The sequence below is a fragment of the Ostrea edulis genome, chromosome 8 (assembly GCF_947568905.1).
Source record: "Ostrea edulis chromosome 8, xbOstEdul1.1, whole genome shotgun sequence".
In the NCBI taxonomy this organism is placed as follows: domain Eukaryota; kingdom Metazoa; phylum Mollusca; class Bivalvia; order Ostreida; family Ostreidae; genus Ostrea; species Ostrea edulis.
Genome location: NC_079171.1, coordinates 17,030,399 through 17,049,926, shown reverse-complemented (window position 1 = coordinate 17,049,926; position 19,528 = coordinate 17,030,399). Strand labels below are relative to the sequence as shown.

At 37.3% G+C, this 19,528-nt stretch overlaps 1 protein-coding gene and 2 non-coding genes across 5 annotated transcripts in view; all 3 read right to left on the bottom strand.

Moving 5' to 3' along the window:
* The window catches only part of LOC125662008 (protogenin-like), a 101,493-nt gene extending 88,419 nt beyond the window's left edge, over positions 1-13,074 (bottom strand). For 2 of the 3 annotated variants that reach the window (XM_048894170.2, XM_048894171.2), the window contains exons 1-2: positions 12,125-13,074; positions 651-968 (exon numbers count right to left, since the gene is read on the bottom strand). In XM_048894170.2, coding sequence (XP_048750127.2) covers positions 651-968; positions 12,125-12,185 — 379 coding nt within the window. In that variant the 5' untranslated portion in view covers positions 12,186-13,074. Of the gene's footprint in view, positions 1-650; positions 969-1,170; positions 1,409-12,124 lie in introns of those variants that run through there. The other variant, XM_048894172.2, reaches the window with a different exon arrangement.
* Positions 2,264-2,336, bottom strand: Trnas-gga (transfer RNA serine (anticodon GGA)). Its single transcript has one exon. It is a non-coding gene; the product is annotated as a tRNA-Ser (tRNA).
* Trnas-gga (transfer RNA serine (anticodon GGA)) lies at positions 2,505-2,577 on the bottom strand. The gene has a single exon. It is a non-coding gene; the product is annotated as a tRNA-Ser (tRNA).
* Positions 13,075-19,528: the final 6,454 nt, after the last annotated feature.

Sequence of the window (19,528 nt, the reverse complement as noted above, 5' to 3'; positions counted from 1 at the left end):
AAAGGCCGGGAAAATAATAGCTCCGAGGGAATGTCACATAAACTGGTCCTCCAATATGATTCTATAGTCTGTTTCCCAAAAGATTCGATGTAGCGCGCGCCCTCTGTCGTCATAATGGTAAAACAACGAACAAATGTTCAAATGCAGTAAACGAATGAGCAAATTCGAATGTCGAACTATCATCGGATGGATTACCAAAATTTTTTACTGTAACTCGCAACTGCAATGTGCAAATGCTCAAATACGGATGACGAAGATCTAATTTCAAATTTACATTGAATAAATAATGCATTCACTTGTTATGCATCTACACAGACATTACATTCCTTTACATCTTACGCCATTCAAATAACGAATATACCATTATGTACTACAAATGTCAAGATAAAGATTAACATTTTTCTATTTTACATTGAACCAATGGCGCATTTAGTAACAACAAATACATAATTACAAAGATAGAATATTGAACTCGTTGGCTCTCCATAAAGGTGTAAGAAATTCTGTTTCAATGTTGTGTGTTTTACTTCTCTTTAAGAATATAAATGGGTAGCTTAAAATGGATATAAAATTTGACAATGCACTGCCTGTAGCAAACGTGATGCTTCAGAAAGATTCTGTGAATGAACTGGTTGACACAGAAAACTTACTAGCGATCTGAATCCACACTCTCCTGGCTATCACGGTCCCTGCTGACAAAGTAACGTGACACTCATATTGTCCCTCATCGTTTATTTGTTTTCTTTTCTTCTTCTTAACACTTTGAAAGTATAACGACCCATTTTGTTTTACTGTAATCCTTCGACGGTTCAGGGTCAGGGCTTGACCGTCCTTGAACCAAGTATAGTTGACGTTAGAGTCCGTAATCCAGGACAGGGAGGGGTCTGTGCAGTTCAACACAAGTGCTGAATTCTTCCTAACTACAATCACTTTGGGGATGTTCTGTATTACCTCATTACTTGGAACCGCTGAAACAACAAGAAAATGTTACTTCAAGTCATATTAATATAAAAACACTTTAGCAGATATATACTTCTTAAAGACCATCGAAATAAGCACCGCCTTTAAATTTACCTGGTCTATGAACCCCCCTGTCAATCAGGTGAAATTAAACTTAAGATTGGATGCTAGAAATTGATGGACATTTAGTTACTAGACCTGTGTATATACCTTGTCTGGCAATGGAGGCGTCCATCATTAACTTTCAGTCTTTTGATGCTAACCGCGCAAACCAGCTCGATAAAGAAACAGTTTTTATAGAAAATTTTGATTTTTTCATATATATTCATTCACACAATAAGAATAATTTCATTGCCAAATCACAATATTAGAGTTATCATGTAACCTACTGTGAGATGGTAACATCAAAAGTGATAGAGTTTATCATTCTGTGATAATAAAATATCACAAATTTTACATCAGATATCGTCATCCTACTTGCCTATAAGTAACATTTTTGAAAGTCAAATTCTAATTCTGAGAAAACATGCCCTTTTGGATTAGTAAATTAACGCTAGCTAGAGTTTGGACAAATGTAAATTATGATTTCAATTCTAAAATGCAACAAATTGTAACAAGACTGAACCACTTATTTTAAATTTTCCTTATTATTGCCTTTAGTTATACTTATTCATAAAATATTTTTTTCATTATTATGTGATTTCTTAATTGCTATATCATTTATGGTAATCAGACTGACAGTAAAGCCACAGGACACCGCCTCGCGCATGTCATTAAAAGACACAGACCTGAATACAGGATTTAATTGCTCATCAGTAAACTCAGTGATAGCCAGTGGTCGATTTAAAGTGTGGTGCCCCTTGAGATAAATCATGGCACGAAATAGCCTACAACTATCATTTCCTAAAACAAGAGGCCCACGGGCCTTACCAGGCTCCTGTATCATGTGCTGATCTGCATATCATATATAGTAAGTAAATCCTGGACAAAATTGTTCATAATTCATTGTCAAAGATTAATGAAAGATATAATACAAACAATAAATACCAAAACATCATCCCTACTTTACTACACATGTAAAACAAAAATAAAACCCCGTATGTATCTCTTCTTGCTTGTTTCATCAAACCTCTTATCAATAAGCATATTTAGTTTGTAATCACAGAACTCTTTTTTACTGTTTTTAATAGTTTTCCAATCAAATATGGGGCATGATATTTCTAGAGATCCCCTCCCCAAGAGAAATCCTCACTTATAAACAATAATGGAGAGGAAACTGTAACAGAAAGGGAGAAAATGCAATGGACCAGACTGTGATTCAAACCCAGGCCCCCTAAATCTCCAGTCAGGTGCTCTACCAACTGAGCTATCTGGCCATCAGCGATTGAACCCAGCTGACCATACATTCCTCCCTCCTTAAATGTCTTCACACTTGAAGACATCGACCCAGATTCTTTTTCCCCTGGCAGGCATTCTCACCTGTCATTTCCATGGGCTGGTGTACGGTACCAAATGAAATGTAACAGGAAGGAAGAAAATGCAGCGGACCAGACTGGGATTCAAACCCAGGCCCCCTAAATCTCCAGTCAGGTGCTCTACCAACTGAGCTATCTGGCCACCAGCGATCAAACCCAGCTGACCGCTACATTCCTCCCTCCTTAAACATCTTCACACTTGAAGACATCAACCCAGATTCTTTTTCTCCTGGCAGGCATTCTCACCTGTCATTTCCAAGGGCTGGTGTACAGCACCAAATGTAACAGGAAGGTAGAAAATACAATGGATCAGATCGGGTTTGACCGCCGTTGGCCAATTGGCTCAGTTGGTAGAGCCCTGACTAGAGATTCATGGGGCCCAGGGTTCGAATCCCAGTCTAATCCATTTCATTTTCTCCCTTCCTGTTACATTTGGTGCAGTAGATCTGCCCCTGGAAATGACAGGTGAAAATGCCTGCCAGGGAAAAAGAATCTGGATTGTGTCTTCAAGGGCAAAGACAAATTAAGGAGGGAGGAATGTAGTTAGTGGTTTACCCAGCTACTCAGCCTGGGTAGCTCAGTGGTAAGAGCACCTGACTAGTAATGCAGGGGTACCGGGTTTGATTCCCAGTCTAGCTAAAGATGTTCTTCTCTCCTATATACTACAGTTGGTGCCGTTGACCACCCCTGCACAGAAAAGAATCTGGGTTGTGTGTCTTCGAGGGCAAAGACAATTTAAGGAGGGAGGAATGTAGTGGTCAACTAGATAGCTCAGTTGGTAGAACACCTGACTAGAGATTCAGGGGACCCAGGTTCGAATCCCTGTCTGGTCCGTTGCATTTTTCCCCTTTCTGTTATAAAACAAAGAAGAAAATTTTAGTAAAACATACACTAGCGGAAAAAAGAAACTGCATTATAAAATTTAGTATAATTTTTCTATATTTATTGTTTATATTTATAAAATCTAACAATCGATAAAAGTGATGTTTTTGAACAATATCGGATAGTACCCTACTCAGATGCACGGACTTTTTCATGGCTAGTAAACACATGTTGTTTATTAAAGTGTTTGTACGCACAAGTTTTACTGGTCAATACTGTTTGGAGTAAGAAGTGTAAAAGGTTTGTTTGGACACTATTCGTTAAGCAAAGCACTTTAGTTTTGACAAAATTTACCCTTCTGTCATGCCATGACTCAGCGAAAACCAACGTAATCATGCTGTTGGGATGCTTCAAGCTGGAATAGCACAAAATATCGTAGCAAGACACTTTGGAGTTCATCGGAACACCATCCAGTCATTATGGAGATGTTTCCAACAATCTGGTAACACTCGGGAACGACCACGTTCTGGGCATCCTCGTGTGACGTACGTCACGTCGACAGGACAACCACATTAGACTTGTGCACCTGAGAAATCGTTTCCAGAAAGCAAGTTTGACTGCTCGTAGCATTCCTGGACTTCGACCAATCAGTTCAAGAACTGCGCATAACGTCTGCGTGAGCACAACATCTGACCAAGACGTCCAGCGGTCCGCCCAATACTGCTTCAACGTCATCGTATCACTAGACTAGCGTGGTACAGACGACATCTGCAATTCAGAATACAGGACTGGGCCAATATTCTGTTCACTGATGAATCCAGATTTCATCTGGATAGCAGTGACAGACGTTGTAGAGTGTATCGTCGCGTTGGGGAGCGGTACCAGGACACTTGTGTTGTGCAACGTCGACAATTATGTGGAGGTAGCATTGGTGTGGGGTGGAATAACAGCACATGGAAGGACCCCTCTACAAATTGTCAATGGAAATCTCACCGGCGTACACTATCGAGACAACATTATTCAGCGCCATGTGATACCCTTCATACAGAGATAGCAAAATCACATCACTCTACAGCAAGACAACGCAAGGCCACGTGTTGCACGTGTAGTCACTACAGGGACTTTTTTGTTCAACAGAATGTTGATGTCTTGCCTTGGCCAGCTGTTTCCCCCAATTATCGCAGATCGAGTACGTCTGGGATGAAATGGAACGACGTCTACGCCATTTACCAAATCAGCCAGTGACACTGGCTGATTTAGGCCAGGCTTTAACCAACAACTGGAACAACATCCCTCAAGCATTTCTGAACACTTTAGTGGCATCAATGAGGTGCCGTTGTCAAGCATGCATGAATGCAAATGGTGGTCACACGCGTTATTAACTTTGTTAATTCAAGTTCGAATACCAGTGTCTTTCGAGAGTGCTGAAATTGACGTTATTCGACGTTAACATTAATGGATTATGAAATGTTGTAACAAATACATTTGTTAACAGTATTACAAAAAATAAAATTTGTTCAATGTTATTTTTTATTATTTTTTCGTATATTAAATAATGCACAGTTTCTTTTTTCAACTAGTATATATCAAAGATTTTAAGGAAGGTATGTAGTTATCTATAAAATTTAGTTGTTATCACAACAAGAGGCCCACAGGCCTTATTGATCACCTGATACTTAATTAAAAGTATCATAAATTTTGTAAACATATTGTAGCACACTTGACAACTTTGGCCCCACCCTGATACCGAAACCCCTACCCCTGGAATCATCAAATTTACAATTTGGTAGAGGACTACCCGCTTATTCTAAATATCCATTTTGTTTCAATTTAGTATCAAAGCATCAAAGATGTTTTTTAAATGTTTTACATATCATGTATAAACAAGTTATATTCCAAAATTGGCCCTGCCCTCAAGTCAGAACCTCTACCTTGGGGATCATGGAATTTATAACTTTGGTAGAGCTTAGGCCTTCTTGTTCTAAATAACTATATACAGTAAAATATCTCTATATCGAATATGGTTTATCTCGAATACCCCGCTTGAGTCGAAGTCGACCGCCGGTCCCAGCCATTTTCCCTATATAACTGATTAAAAAAACTTCTGATATTTTGAACACGCGGTAATCTCGAATACTCCGCTTATGGCGAAGTATTTTCAAGGTCCCATACCCCAAATTCACCTGGTTTATCTCGAAGTACAGTCAATTTTCCGCTCTGCTTACCATACCTGGCGTCATTAAGTCACACATTCACACCTGCGGCTACATCAATTATAATTAATGACCGCTAATCCACGCTCACTTTTTCCGAGTAGACCCAGGTCGCTATAAATGGTTCAACAGCTTGGGTGATTAGTGAAGCCTTCCAACATTACGGCTAAAGTTCACCGCCAATTATGAACTAACACACCCGATTCCAGGGATGGAGTTTTGAATGACACATGCTATATCATTAACATGTGGGTTAGATAAACGCACGAAATCGTCGAAGTACAGTAACGCTTGAAGGTAATGCTCTTATTTACGATAATGCATTTAATAATATACGCTTCGATCATCATTAAAACTAGTGCAGAAAAAACACGAAAATTTATTTAATAAACATTTAAAAGTTGTTTTTTTTAAATTCGTCTTTTTTGTTTCTTACGTGATAGGTTCTTTCATTACAACGCAATAACTACATGCCAGTCGAGCCTGGGCATCAGTAAACTTAAAGTAAGCATACAGGCACGATCATCTTAATTTTGAAACACATTGTGAATTCAATTGGATGTTAATATATATAAAAACGAAATGTTTGTCTTTGAAATTCCACAATATTAATTCATCAACTTGCATTAAACTATAAGAAACCGCAACAAGGTTGTTGTTTATAATGCAAATCCCATACTATGCATAAAATATCCTCCTTCAAAAAAATATCCAAGATCGATTTTGGATATCTCGAACCCCCAGTATCTCGAAGTTTTTTCGAGGTCCCTTTTTCTTACAGATGTGCAGTTGTAGAGAAGAAGATTTTTGAAAATTAATAAAAAAAATTTCCACCCCTAATGCAACACTGCATGTCCTAGGGTGCAGAATTCCTGAAATTTTAATTTAGGTCCCCCTTGTCCCAAGTTGCTTCTGATACCAAATTTGAAAAGAACTGTCCAGGAATAAAAGTTATCAAAATGATTGATTAAAATTGTTAACTCACAACGGATAATGGATAACGACAGAAGATGACCAATTGCAGTATAGGAATATTAGAATTTACTCATTAGTGACCTAGAAAATACACATACATGTACAAACTTTCAGATGATTTGCATATATTTATAAAATTTCAACATGCATGTGTCAATTCCATTTTTAGGCTTTTTGTTATAATGGGCTAGTAAGTAACAATCTTGTGCTGATAACTTTATTACTGCCACTAGCCACTGGGTTAAAAATATTGCACACCCTGATAACCGTGTTTTATCGTAACATTTTCTTTATTCATGAAAGAAAATCAATGGGCTGTATATGAGGAGGGGAAGCAAACTATCATAACATTTGCATAAAAAACTTCCGAGATCAAAATAGGAAACTTGAAGGGCCTATCATCATATATTTACTCAGATGCTTTATTTGTCAGGTTTTGCCAAGCAAATATAATATACACTATCTCACACATTTGACACTCAGACGATGATCAGCATTTCTATAGGAGTCTGAGAATGTCGAATTTGTGAGATACTGAGTACCGTGCAGCCTCGGTAATCCAGATGCCATTATAATCCCGACGCTTCACCTTCAAGCCGATTTCTCTGGGGAACGGAATTTTTACACGTTATTTTGCATTATAAATCCAGAAATTCGCATTCCGGATCCGGACAGTCAAATCTTACTACAAAACGTTAAAATACATTGGAAATTGTACGGTCAAGCCGGATGGTAATTTTTTTCAGGGAAGGTCTGTGTCAGACAATTTTAGCAAGGCATGAATTATGAATAAAACAAGCCAAATTGTATCAAATTGAAGCGATTACCTGTACCCTGTCAACACCTCCCAAAAATTAGGTGGAATTGTGATGATGTGTCAGTTAGACAGCATGTGCCGATCGAGACATTGTATTGCCAATTTTTGCACATAAAATCTGTATTGCATGTAGGGCTTAAAATAAAAATTGATTTGTTTGATGTACTCCGACCGACCCGTGAAATTTGCCCCAACCCAATCGTTTTTTCCACACTTCGAAAATTTTAATTAATTTTTTTTTTGCTCCCTGGAAAGTAGACATTCTTCGAATTAGTTTTAAACTTGATGCCATTTTTTTTTACTAGTTGTTTTACAGAATTTTTGTTACACTGTATCAAAATGTTCTTTGGACATTTTTCGGTTCTACTTTCACTTTGATAATGACCATTTGTTAATCCGGGAACTTTTCAAACACTAATCTATATGAACGATCAAATATACCTCATCTCTGCCCCAAATTACCACATTATCTACCAACAAGATAGAACAAGGAGCTACGAACTCCCCCGTCGAGGCTGATCGTATTTGTGTACAAAAGTTTGAAAGCCATGTTACTTAAATTAAAAATCACGTGAGATAGCTCACCAAAATTATGGCGGACCACGAGTCTGCGTTCAAGTTGATGGTCTATATATAATTCTGAAAAAGCACGCATGAAATTTTGATATGGGATTATTTAAATGTTATGACGATTTAATAGGTGAAAGGCACTTTTACTTTGCTCTTAAACTGAGACAAACGAATGGAACATAATCGTCACAACAAACTGAACGATGCGGAGAAGTCGGCATTAAAATTATATTGGGCAATATTAAAACTGATTGTAAATTGCCATCATCATGTAATTCACTTGGATATTCATGGATCACATGCATTTATGTGTTTAAGTTATTACTATTATGAATGTCGAACCACAAATAGAAGAATCAATCGGTGGTAATAAAAAGGGGTGTTAATTTATTTCTTAACAACGGTTTACTGGTAGAGGTCCTCATCCGTGATGAATATATACAAAACGTCCTTGGAAAATTTCAGAAGACGGATTGGAAGATTTACGTGTATAATATACAATGTGTACAAAATGAATGTTCTAAACTCTATTCTGTCTGGCAGCGTTATGTGTTTAATGAAAACATCAGTAAATTTGTAAATCTGATTTCCATGACATTCAACAACAACAACAACAACAACAAAAATTACCAACCTACCTACCTGACTTGAAAAATGTGGGTCGGAGTTCATCAAACAAAAAAGTTTTTAATGATATGGCCTAGTGTTGAATTTTGTAAATAAATCTGTAGCATATTATTTCATAGACTATTGATGTTGGTTTCACACGCTTTTTTCCCGTTATTATCGCATCATGAAAATTATAAGTGCATGTGGATAGATTGAAGCAGTAGTAGTTTGTAATATTATCAGCTTAAATGATTATGTCCTGCCGATACTGGCTTGGATAATTATAGAATAAGAAATATAAACTATGGCAGATGAAATTTTGGTCAAAGAATGTTGTCAACCGATATGACAAATTTACATGAAATTCTTAGTTAAATCAACTTTGAACAATGAAGATTGTTTTGACAGATCGCCGAACCTGTGAGTCGATCGTGACATATGGAGATGACCGTGTGTCCCCTTTAAGAATTGTAAAAGTGTAAATGATTATTGTTACTTACTAATCATTTATTTGTTTTTCAGTTACATATTTGTTCATTTTATATTTGTTTTTAGTGCATACGGTACAGTTTTGTATATTTGTTTGTAGTACTTGCTAAATTAAATATACATCTACAATGTAAGCATATGCAAATACATTGCACACGTGTATTTCAATTTTAGTGCTTTGATATGCATGTAAATGTTGACATTATTATAATTTATTTACTATAATGCAAATGGTTATAAATCCAATGACAGAATGTGTTTAATTCACTACATATACATCAATTATAAAGTAAGCATATTGGTTACTTATGTAAAGCAGGGTTGGACGGTTAAAACCGCCCCCGGTTTTAACCAGTGGTTTTAACCGCTTTTAACTGTCCCGGTCAATACTCCCGAAGTGGTCAATACTGGTCAATTGTGATTTAAACTGTCCAATGTCCTGTTTTTGTACATTTCTTGCAAAGATAAAGATAAATTAAGTCTTTTCATTACATGGATCAATTGTTGATTAATATTATTCATCAGATAATCAAATGTAATTTCATAAGTTTAATATATTTGGTTTGCTGAAACTGACCGAAATATCTTCAGTATACCTACCAGAGGGTCACAGTTCTATAGCATAGCTTGACAATTGGAGACAGACCTGTTAATACATGTACCTGGACAGATTAAGAATAAAAGGTAGCTGGACATTACCTGAGCACAGGAGCAGAGTTGACAGGTGTTAATAAGCATAGGCAGGGACCAGAGATGACCAGTGTGTGTGTTATTGTTATGAAAACATCACCAACCCACCCCCTCAAATGTTTGTTGAATTGGGAAAGATGTAAAAGTTTCTGTTCAAATTCCTTAGTTTAACAAGAACTACCTATATTTTAATAAGTATTGTTTCATCAATCTTCATTTTAAGTGTTAAATAGAGTCATTTGTACATTATTTATCTAATATTATGACTTATAAGTATATTATAAACTGATAGTGCATGTTATGAATTACAGTATTTACCATAATGGTCCAGGGTTTTACCCAGCATTTAGATGTTACTACCCATTTTGAATTTAAGGGGAATTTTTAAGAATGCAGTTATTGAGCTTCCAGGGGATGGTGGTGGGGGACATCCATGGAATATAATATCCACAGATCATTACAGCCATATAAATTGATTGATTACTCATTTTATCTATAATGTAAGTCTGACAATTATAGAAAATGACTTGGAATATATTTTTAAAAAATGATTTTTGTTGAAAATTCTCATATAATTTTGTCAAGTTTCCACAAATGAAGGGGAATTTTTTATCTGTGGAAGGGGAAATATCCATTTGTTGCCAAAGGGGAAAGGTACCTTATACCAGTAGTAAAAACAACCTAGATAAATCCCTGTGGTCACTTAAACATTTAAAATAAATAACACAGGCTATAATGACCACATAATTTTCAATCGACCAGTATTGACCAGTTTTAACCATATTGACCACCGGCCCGGTCAATACTCGTATTGACCACTTTTTTGCCTGATGTAAAGATAGAAAATATGTGATTCAGTTATCTGGACGATTCATTTATCCGGATGATTTTGCTGGGAACCAAAGTGTCCAGATTAACGAGGCTCCACTGTATATGATTTAAGAAATTTGGCTAGTTGTGATATTCACAAACTTGTATAATATGTTTACGGTGTGACCGTTGAGACGAGTGAAGACCTGATAACATCTTACAACACGACTTGAGCCAATTCATTTTACGCGGGAAATATAACGCGGTTGATGTAAACAGTACACTGTGACGTCAGCATATTCGCTGCAACTGTTTTTCTTTCAAATCAAGCAATTATCCACAACAAAAAGTACGAAAGTATGGGGGAGTTTGTCTGGAATTTAAAATCATCTGTGGTACTTTCCAAAGTATTTATTTGTTTTATCTACGGAATTGTCAATGAAGTATTCCGCAGTGACGGCGACATTTTTCCAGAAGCATTATGGGTAGTCCCCATCATTTTTCAGCTGATGAAGAGCAAATCACGTGACTCAATTGCGTAATCATTGGAGCGAGCTCGTCGCGTCGCTTTGCGACGCGAGGTTCGCTCGCTATAATGTGTAAATGAGAGCAAGAGTGTAAATGCTCAAGAACAACATAAATTCTAAATAAAGTTTTTAAAATCAAAGGCTCGCTATAATGTGTAAATGAGAGCGAGAGTGTAAATGCTCAAGAACAACATAAATTCTAAATAAAGTTTTTAAAATCAAAGGCCAAATCTGTATATAGGGCCAAAAAACCTCTGTGGGCCATACAAAAAGAGGGTCAATGCCTGGCAACCAGAAAAAAAACTCCATTTTATATAGTGATCGAGTGATACACAACCTCAGATGAATGATGTTATAATTAATCTACTTCATTAAGGTTATTTGTTTTATGGGGGTGTATATAAAACAATGAAAGCATGGGATTACTTGTATAACAGATGAAGTTGATTGTGAAGAAATCTCTCTCTCTCTCTCTCTCTCTCTCTCTCTCTCTCTCTCTCTCTCTCTCTATATATATATATATATATATATATGTACAGACACACACACAATAACTGAATAAGTACATGTATACTACTATATATATAAGCCTTGAAAACGGAGGCCCCTCGTGTTACGGTAGAATTTGCCAGATGTTACGACTTTGAAGCACTTCACCTAAAACTGGTGATGTCAAATATGCCTATTCCTATTCTCGAGTGGTCATATTGGAAGGACAAGTAGGCTCGCTGTGCTGCCACTGTCATAGAGAAATGTTATACTGGAACACCATCTAGCATCACGCCTTTGAATATGTTCATATGGAATCTCATTCCATTTGGAAATTTTTAAACGAAGTACGAGATAGTGAGGTCATATTAATACGTACAAGAACCGAATACATGCCTGAAATCAATGGTCAGTGCACATGACCTTTGGCGGATAAGGTCAACAGACGGCGAGACAGGTTACGACAGAATTAGGTCACACAGCATACACCGAAACGAGAACGCTGCGGGTTGTTTTTTTTTTTGTTTTTTTTTATGCTATCGCCATGTTTGTCTGCATTTTATTTTTATCAGCGAGGTCAAAGTAGTTAGAGAGCTGGTGGATAAATGAACCATATTGTTGTCACTAATTAAATAAAAGAACATTTCTTAATCTTATTACATTACACTATAGACTTACTCATGTAAGAGAAGGTCCCAGACAACAGAATACAAACACACAGCTGCAACAGAGAATCCATGATTAAATATTTCACACAATGTTAGACATTGCAGGTGCGGTCTGCAGTTGCTCGTTTACACTACGACACACATCGCTTGGGCCGACAGTCGCCGGGTGGGGAGTCGACAACACTCGGGATTTGTAAATCTAGGTTATGCCGACACAGATGTTTAGAACTCGCTTTTCAAATCGTCCCTTAACCGATTGTGCACGATCTGCATGCAGTTTTTGCGCATCGATCGCTCTTCTCTCTCTCTCTCTCTCTCTCTCTCTCTCTCGTTTTTGCAATTGTGATTTATTTCTAGATGAAAGTTCTGACCTATGTATAACAACAAAATAAAAATATATAGAATAAAAAGTTGTGATTATTGACGGGGTGAATTTCTGCATGCAGATTACCTGCTGTGTTTATTGTATATCCCATAGTTCAAACAGCTTCTACGACATTTATTCCTTGTAGTTCTACATAACAGTATGAGTATTTATTTATTTTTATTTTAAAGTTAGAGTAGAGGACCCCCGCTGTTTACGAGCGTGTTACACTGAGTCTATTCCCACATTCACGCCTCTCCACCTGAGGTTACACAATGTGTGCACGATTCCTGCGGACTCCCAGTGTACAGAACTAAGTCAGGATATAGTCAATGAATGACTTACTGTCGACCAATGGTGATTGATTTGATCGGGGTTTTTATTTTGTTTGTTTGTTGTTTTTTTTGTTGTTGTTTTCTTTTTTTTTCTTTTTTTTTAGTATACTCACATATTTCTCAAAAAATTCTAATGATCCCAGGCCATATAGCAATATTTAAACAAGAGACCCAATTAAGGGCCACATCGCTCACCTGAGTGACTGAGTCACCTTGGCTCATATTTAAAGATTTTCCCTATATATTTGTATGCAAAACTTTGACCCCCCCCCCCCCCCCCCGTGACCCCATCCTACACCTGGGGGCCATGATTTTAACAAAATGAAATATGTCAAGAAGCTTTCATGTAAATATCAGCTTTACTGGCTCAGTGGTTCTTGAGAAGAAGATTTTTAAAGATTATCCTATATATTTGTATGTAAAACTTTGTTAATAAAAAAAATTCCTCTGATCGTCCCGGAAGAAAATCCTTCGTATTGATCCGTGTAGATCCCCTATTGTGGCCCCACCCCAACCCCGGGGACCATGGTTTTAACAAACTTGAATCTGCATTATGTCAGGAAGCTTTCATGTAAATCTCAGCTTTTCTGGCTTAGTGGTTCTTGAGAAGAAGATTTTTAAAGATTTATCCTATATATTAATATGTAAAACTTTGATCCCCTATTGTGGCCCCATCCCACCCCCGGGGCCATGATTTGAACAACTTGTATCTGCACTATATCAGGAAGCTTTCATGTAAATTTCAGCTTTTCTGGCCTAGTGGTTTTTGAGAAGATTTTAAAATGACCCCGCCCTATTGTTGCATTTTTGTGATTTTATCCACTTTGAAAGGGACATGGCCCTTCATTTGAACAAACTTGAAAGCCCTTCACCCAAGGATGCTTTGTGGCAAGTTTGGTTGAAATTGGCCCAGTACAGTGGTTCTTTAGAAGAAGTCGAAAATGTGAGAAGTTTACGACGCCGACAGACAACCGACAAATTTTGATCAGAAAAGCTCACGTGAGCCTTTGGCTCAGGTGAGTTAAAAACAGAATAGACTAAATCTATAAGAATATGTTGATATCATTGGATTTTTTGGGATGGGTGGGTGGGTGGGTGTGTGTGCGCGTGTATGTGTTAAAAATGTTAAAAACGCGACGTGCAAATCCGAGTGGCAGACATGCGCAACATAGCATTAACCACGTTATTGAAACTCAAAATGTTTGCTTCATTTACATCCCATTATGATATGGTACTTCTGAAGTTCAACAATCAATTCACCTCTAGTTAAATTGTTTTAAATATGATACATGATTTATTCCATATTTGGGCCCAAACGGACATCACACTCAACATCACAAATACAATACAGGACTGAGTTCCAGTCTACAAATATAATGTTCAAAGAATATCCCTATCCACACTGTCATGAAACAAGGGGCCCACAGGCCTTATCGGCCACATCAGTACTAGTGAAAAAGTATCACTACTCCCAAGGGCTAAGAAATTCCTGTTCTGAATATCAACGCTAAATTCTAATGTCCAGCAACAGTATAAAACAAGATGTGTTCTTAAAAAGTCAAATGCCCTCAAAAGAGCATACACCTATGGAAGGCTTTACAAGATATAATAGATGTATTAACATTAAAAGACATGATTGATTGATTGATGTTTTCCGCCACAATTTTTCAGTTACATGGTGGCGCCCAGTTTTTATTGGTGGAAGAGAGAACCCAGATACAATGTACCTGGGAAAAGACCACCGACCTTCCAGGGCCGTAACTGCCGATGAGGCAGACGAGGCAACTGCCTCGTCTGATTTTTTGGCAAAAAAGAAAATAAAATTATATAAATGTTATATTATAGGATATATGTTTAAAATGAAGACAAGCACCTTTGTCTTTGACACCATATTACGATTCTTTACATAGTACAAATGAAACACAAACATGATAAATTGGGATTTAAAAAGTGTCATTTTCAGTCGTAAAGTCAATCGGCGGCCCCCAATCCCCTGCCTCCCCTGATTTAGAACCCTACTTACGGCCCTGCCTTCCGAGAGTAAACTGGGAAACTTTCTCACTTACCTTCACGAGCAGGATTCGAACCCGCGCCGACAGAGGTGAGAGGCTCTGTGATTTTGAGCACGATGTTCTAACCACTCGGCCATGATCAATTTGGACCCATCCTAGAGCGAAAACCCTGGGTTGTGAAATTCAACATTTTTTGTACATCATTTTCTGCTATTCCTAAGTATGCATTTAGATTTTATACAGTATCAGCAAACTTACACATAAATACTACACTGTATATACTAACTTTAGCCCCACCCTGAGGTCAGAACCCCTACCCCTGGGATCATCAAATTTACTAGCTGCAGAACTGTAGCTCTCTGAAAAAATATTTTGACATAATAGTAAGTCATTTGAAGCTGGGGGTTTTCAGGTCGTATGGGGCTTTAATCAGACGATGATATATCAAAGGAAAACCATTGTAAAGTACTATGCAATCCTGTCAATGTAGTTCATGCTAGAAGGTTTTGTGAATTTTTACATGAATGTTTTGAATTGCGCACCAAAAGTAGGGTGCTATAACTACATTTAATTTATGTAATATGCAATACTATATTGCATACATAGTCTAATATCACAGGTACATATCAAATATATACTTGTATTTACATATATGTAAATGAACTGTTAGTAATTAGTTTATTGCCATTATATATCTCATATTGTGTAACATGATTGTATGCCAACATGATTGGTGAATCAATAAATAATTGAATTGAATTAATGGATATTTGAAGATATGTTTAGACACAAGTATAATAGGAAAATATGTTAAGAGTTTTTTGATATTAAATTTATGAGACAGCAACTCAAGAATACAACGATATAAGGCCTCAACCGTGCGCAGCTTTTTGTGCGCCGTAAATCGAAGGTTTTTATAAGGGGTGGTCTGTAGCTCTCTGTTATGTCAAAATATTTTTTCAGAGAGCTACAGTTCTGCAGCTAACACAGCATAGGCATGGGTGGATCTAGGATTTCAGTTTAGAGTGAAGTGGAAAACATCTCGGAATCAAGGGGTCTGTGGGCCGCTTTTAGGTTCCTGGTGGAGGACCCCCCCCCCCCCCCCCCCCCCCAACACACACACACACACCGGTAACGTCTCGTGTTTAAATGTATTTTAATTATGAAGTCTAGCATAAAAGTAATAAAACTTTAAGTCCACATTTCACCCACACTTCACTTCACCCATCCATGTTAGATAACGTTTCTGGCTCCCGGTATCTAACATTCACAGAGAGGCTTGGGTGACGTCCATGTTTTATATACCGAAAGACATTAAATAAAATGTCGGGGATGGACGCATGTATTTTATGCCCATATTCTTAGATTCGTTCAGTCATGCACATTGAATCAATTTCTTCATGAAAAAATGAATTGATATCTACGCCAGTCTTTCCTTCATGCGTTAATTCCACAGATTTACTTGCTCAGTGTCATTATCATGATTTTTTCCTAGTCCGTGGGTATATAATAGGTACGTGTAACTGTAAACATAAACATCGAAGGATTAATTTAATCACAGGAAGATGCTTTATAAGAATTATAATGGTTGACAAACACAAATCAGACTCAAATGCAGAAAAGAAGTTTGTCGTAGATTTTTGTTTTAATCCAAGCAATTTATTGATCAAGGATTTTTCACTAGCTAGACAGGCTAGCGGTGAGACTACAAGGCAGGAGTATCGGGAAGTCAGCAAGTTCGTCTGCACATTGTACGCGTAAACATCTTTCGTCTGTATTAAAGTGTATGGCATGTCAAACGTTGCAATATTTGATTTTTTCCATTTGTATTGTATAATTTTCCATTTGTATTCTATATTTTCCATTTGCATTGTATAATTTTTCATTTGCATTGTATAATTTCCATTTGTAATGTATTGTATAATTTCCATTTGTATTGTATGATTTTCCATTTGTATTCTATATTTTCCATTTGCATTGTATAATTTTTCATTTAATTATCCAGGGAATGTTTATTTTGAATGATATGTTACGAAGGATTTCATTAGTTATTCACTGATGTACCACAAATGTAGACGTCCTTAGCACACAGGGCCGTAGCAGTGACGTTTCTTTATGTGCAGTGAGTGCTCTTTTTGCCAAACGGTCTTTCCGTAATGACCTTAAAAACACTGTCTTTGTTTATGTCTTAGGTTTGATGCGGCAATGACAGTAACGGTTCTCGAACTCACGACCTCTCGCCCACAAACCAAGCGATATACTGAGCTACCGCGACCAGGTCATGCATCATTGCATGCAGGACTAGTTATTTTTTAAAATACGTACATGTAGTTAGCTCTAGTAATGGCGAATCGTCCCCACCCTGATAATTAAAAAAAAAAAATAGAACTGTCCAGAAAAGCATGCACATTTTTATTTAGTCAGAATTCAGTAGATTCGGGGGACGGCTCTTGGGTCCCATCGAGTTTGGTTTGTTACAACTATTCAATGGATTAATCTTAAGTTAACGTTTATCGAATTTGGTAATGTGCGAGATGCTGAAGAGGTAAAGTTCAGGAGCCACGTTTCGCAGGAATGTACAGTATTTGCTACGTGTAATGGCGTACCCCCCCCCCCCCCCCCCAATTAATTGATCGCTTTTATGCGTCTAAGGTGATCAGCATATTCAAACTAGTCTCCTATTTAACCACTGGTTGATCTAGATAATTCTGAACGAAAATATGCAGTAAACTGCTGGATGTCTGGGGACTGTCTTAAGATCCCTAGTGAGTCCAGTGGAGGAGGGGGGGGGGGGGTTGTAGGGGAGGGCGAAGTCAGTGGCGGATTTAAGGGGGGCGCAACCCACCCCCCCCTAAAATTTTCAAATTTAAGGTCAATCTTGGTATCTTGTTTAGTGAAAAATGTATTAAATGATAAAAGAAGCAATAATTTCTTCCATTCCCGGAGAAATAAATGACAAAATCTTTTGATTTCTTGAATTACTTTATTGAGAGAACTTAATTTTTCCAGAAACCCTTACAATTTGCCTCATTTTACTAATTTCACTAAATATTAAAAATGACACATTTCAAGCTCTGTAAAATCCAGGAGCTTCCGGGGGCTTCGCCCCCTGGAACCCTACCAGGGCTTGGCCCTGGACCCACTAGGGGCCGCCTCAAGACGGCCCCCAGACCCCCTGCTTCATAAAGTGGCGCTCCCGTAACCGCAATTCTTGGATCCGCCCCTGGAACAAGTGTGTTCTGACAAATTAAAACGTACATGCATGCTTTTTTCGACATCTATATACAAAATATCATATTTGTGAAGGGAGGGAGGGGGGGGGGTCTCCCGGTGTAAGATTCCTCATTGCTAGCTACATGTATGTTCAACTAGTCCTGATATGGAACCGATCGCGGTAGTTCAGTGATATACCCTTTGGTTCGTAACCGTGAAGTCGCATGTTCGAGTTCTACTCGTGTCATGGCTGCATCAAACTTTAGACGTAAATATAGTTAATACTTTCCCATACGCATTGCTATCTAAAAGTGAGAATCGCGGATCTTTCGGATAATGTGACCTTAAAAGCAGACATCCCGTGTTGCGACAGGCGTTGACACGTTAACGAACCCCCACTGTTACGCCACTGTGCCCGTACATGTAGCATAGTAAGTCTATTTGTGGTACGTCACCTGCAGCTGGTGACGGCTAAATATAAGTGGGACCTAAACTAATGAAATCCTTCGTAACAAATCAAAATAAACAATCCCTCGGATGCAATACAAATAAAAGATTTACACAATACAAACGAAAAAGTTATATAATACAAATGGAAAATATAGAATACAAATGGAAAATTATACGATACAAATGGAAAATATAGAATACAAATGGAAAATTATACGATACAAATGGAAAATATAGAATACAAATGGAAAATTATACGATACAAATGGAAAATATAGAATACAAATGGAAAAACATACAATACAAATGGAAATTATATAATGCAAATGAAAAATTATACAATGCAAATGGAAAATATAGAATACAAATGGATAATTATACAATGCAAATGGAAAAGATCAAATATTGCAACGTTTGACATGCCATAAAAGTGGCATGGTCACGATTTTGAATGTCAGTTGTTGAATTACATGCGAGATACAGCACTCGCAATTTTTGTTATGTAAACAGGGTTCTTGACATACATTGTATATGGTTTTTTGTTGTTGTGATATGTGATAAACATTAGAAACTGATTAACTGAGTCAGAATTAACTTGTAAATTGAAAATTTAAGGGAAACTTTTACTGGAATATTTAATCTATGTAAAGAAATATGACGGAGAGATGTGGAAACATGGCAGTTTGCAGATGTGGACGACTCTGTGGTGTCTTTTATTTCGAGTTCACTGGGATATATCGAAACGACATATGATTGAAAATGATTATTGTTAATACTAGTAGATAAAAAGTCGTCGATATATCTGAATGTTCTGTGTGGGGTCTAGTTTGTCTTGTTTATCCAGAAACCATCTCAGCATGGTGTTGAGCATTTTTTTTTCAAAAGTTCTGCAGAAGTGTGATGTTGGTGATAGTGATAGGAGTCACGAACACGGTGACCCTTGCCTGGTTTAAGTATTGGAATGACTATGGCATTGCTGCAAAATGTTGGAAATTGGTTTTTGGTATAGAGTTGGTTGTAGAAAAGAAGTATAATGTTCA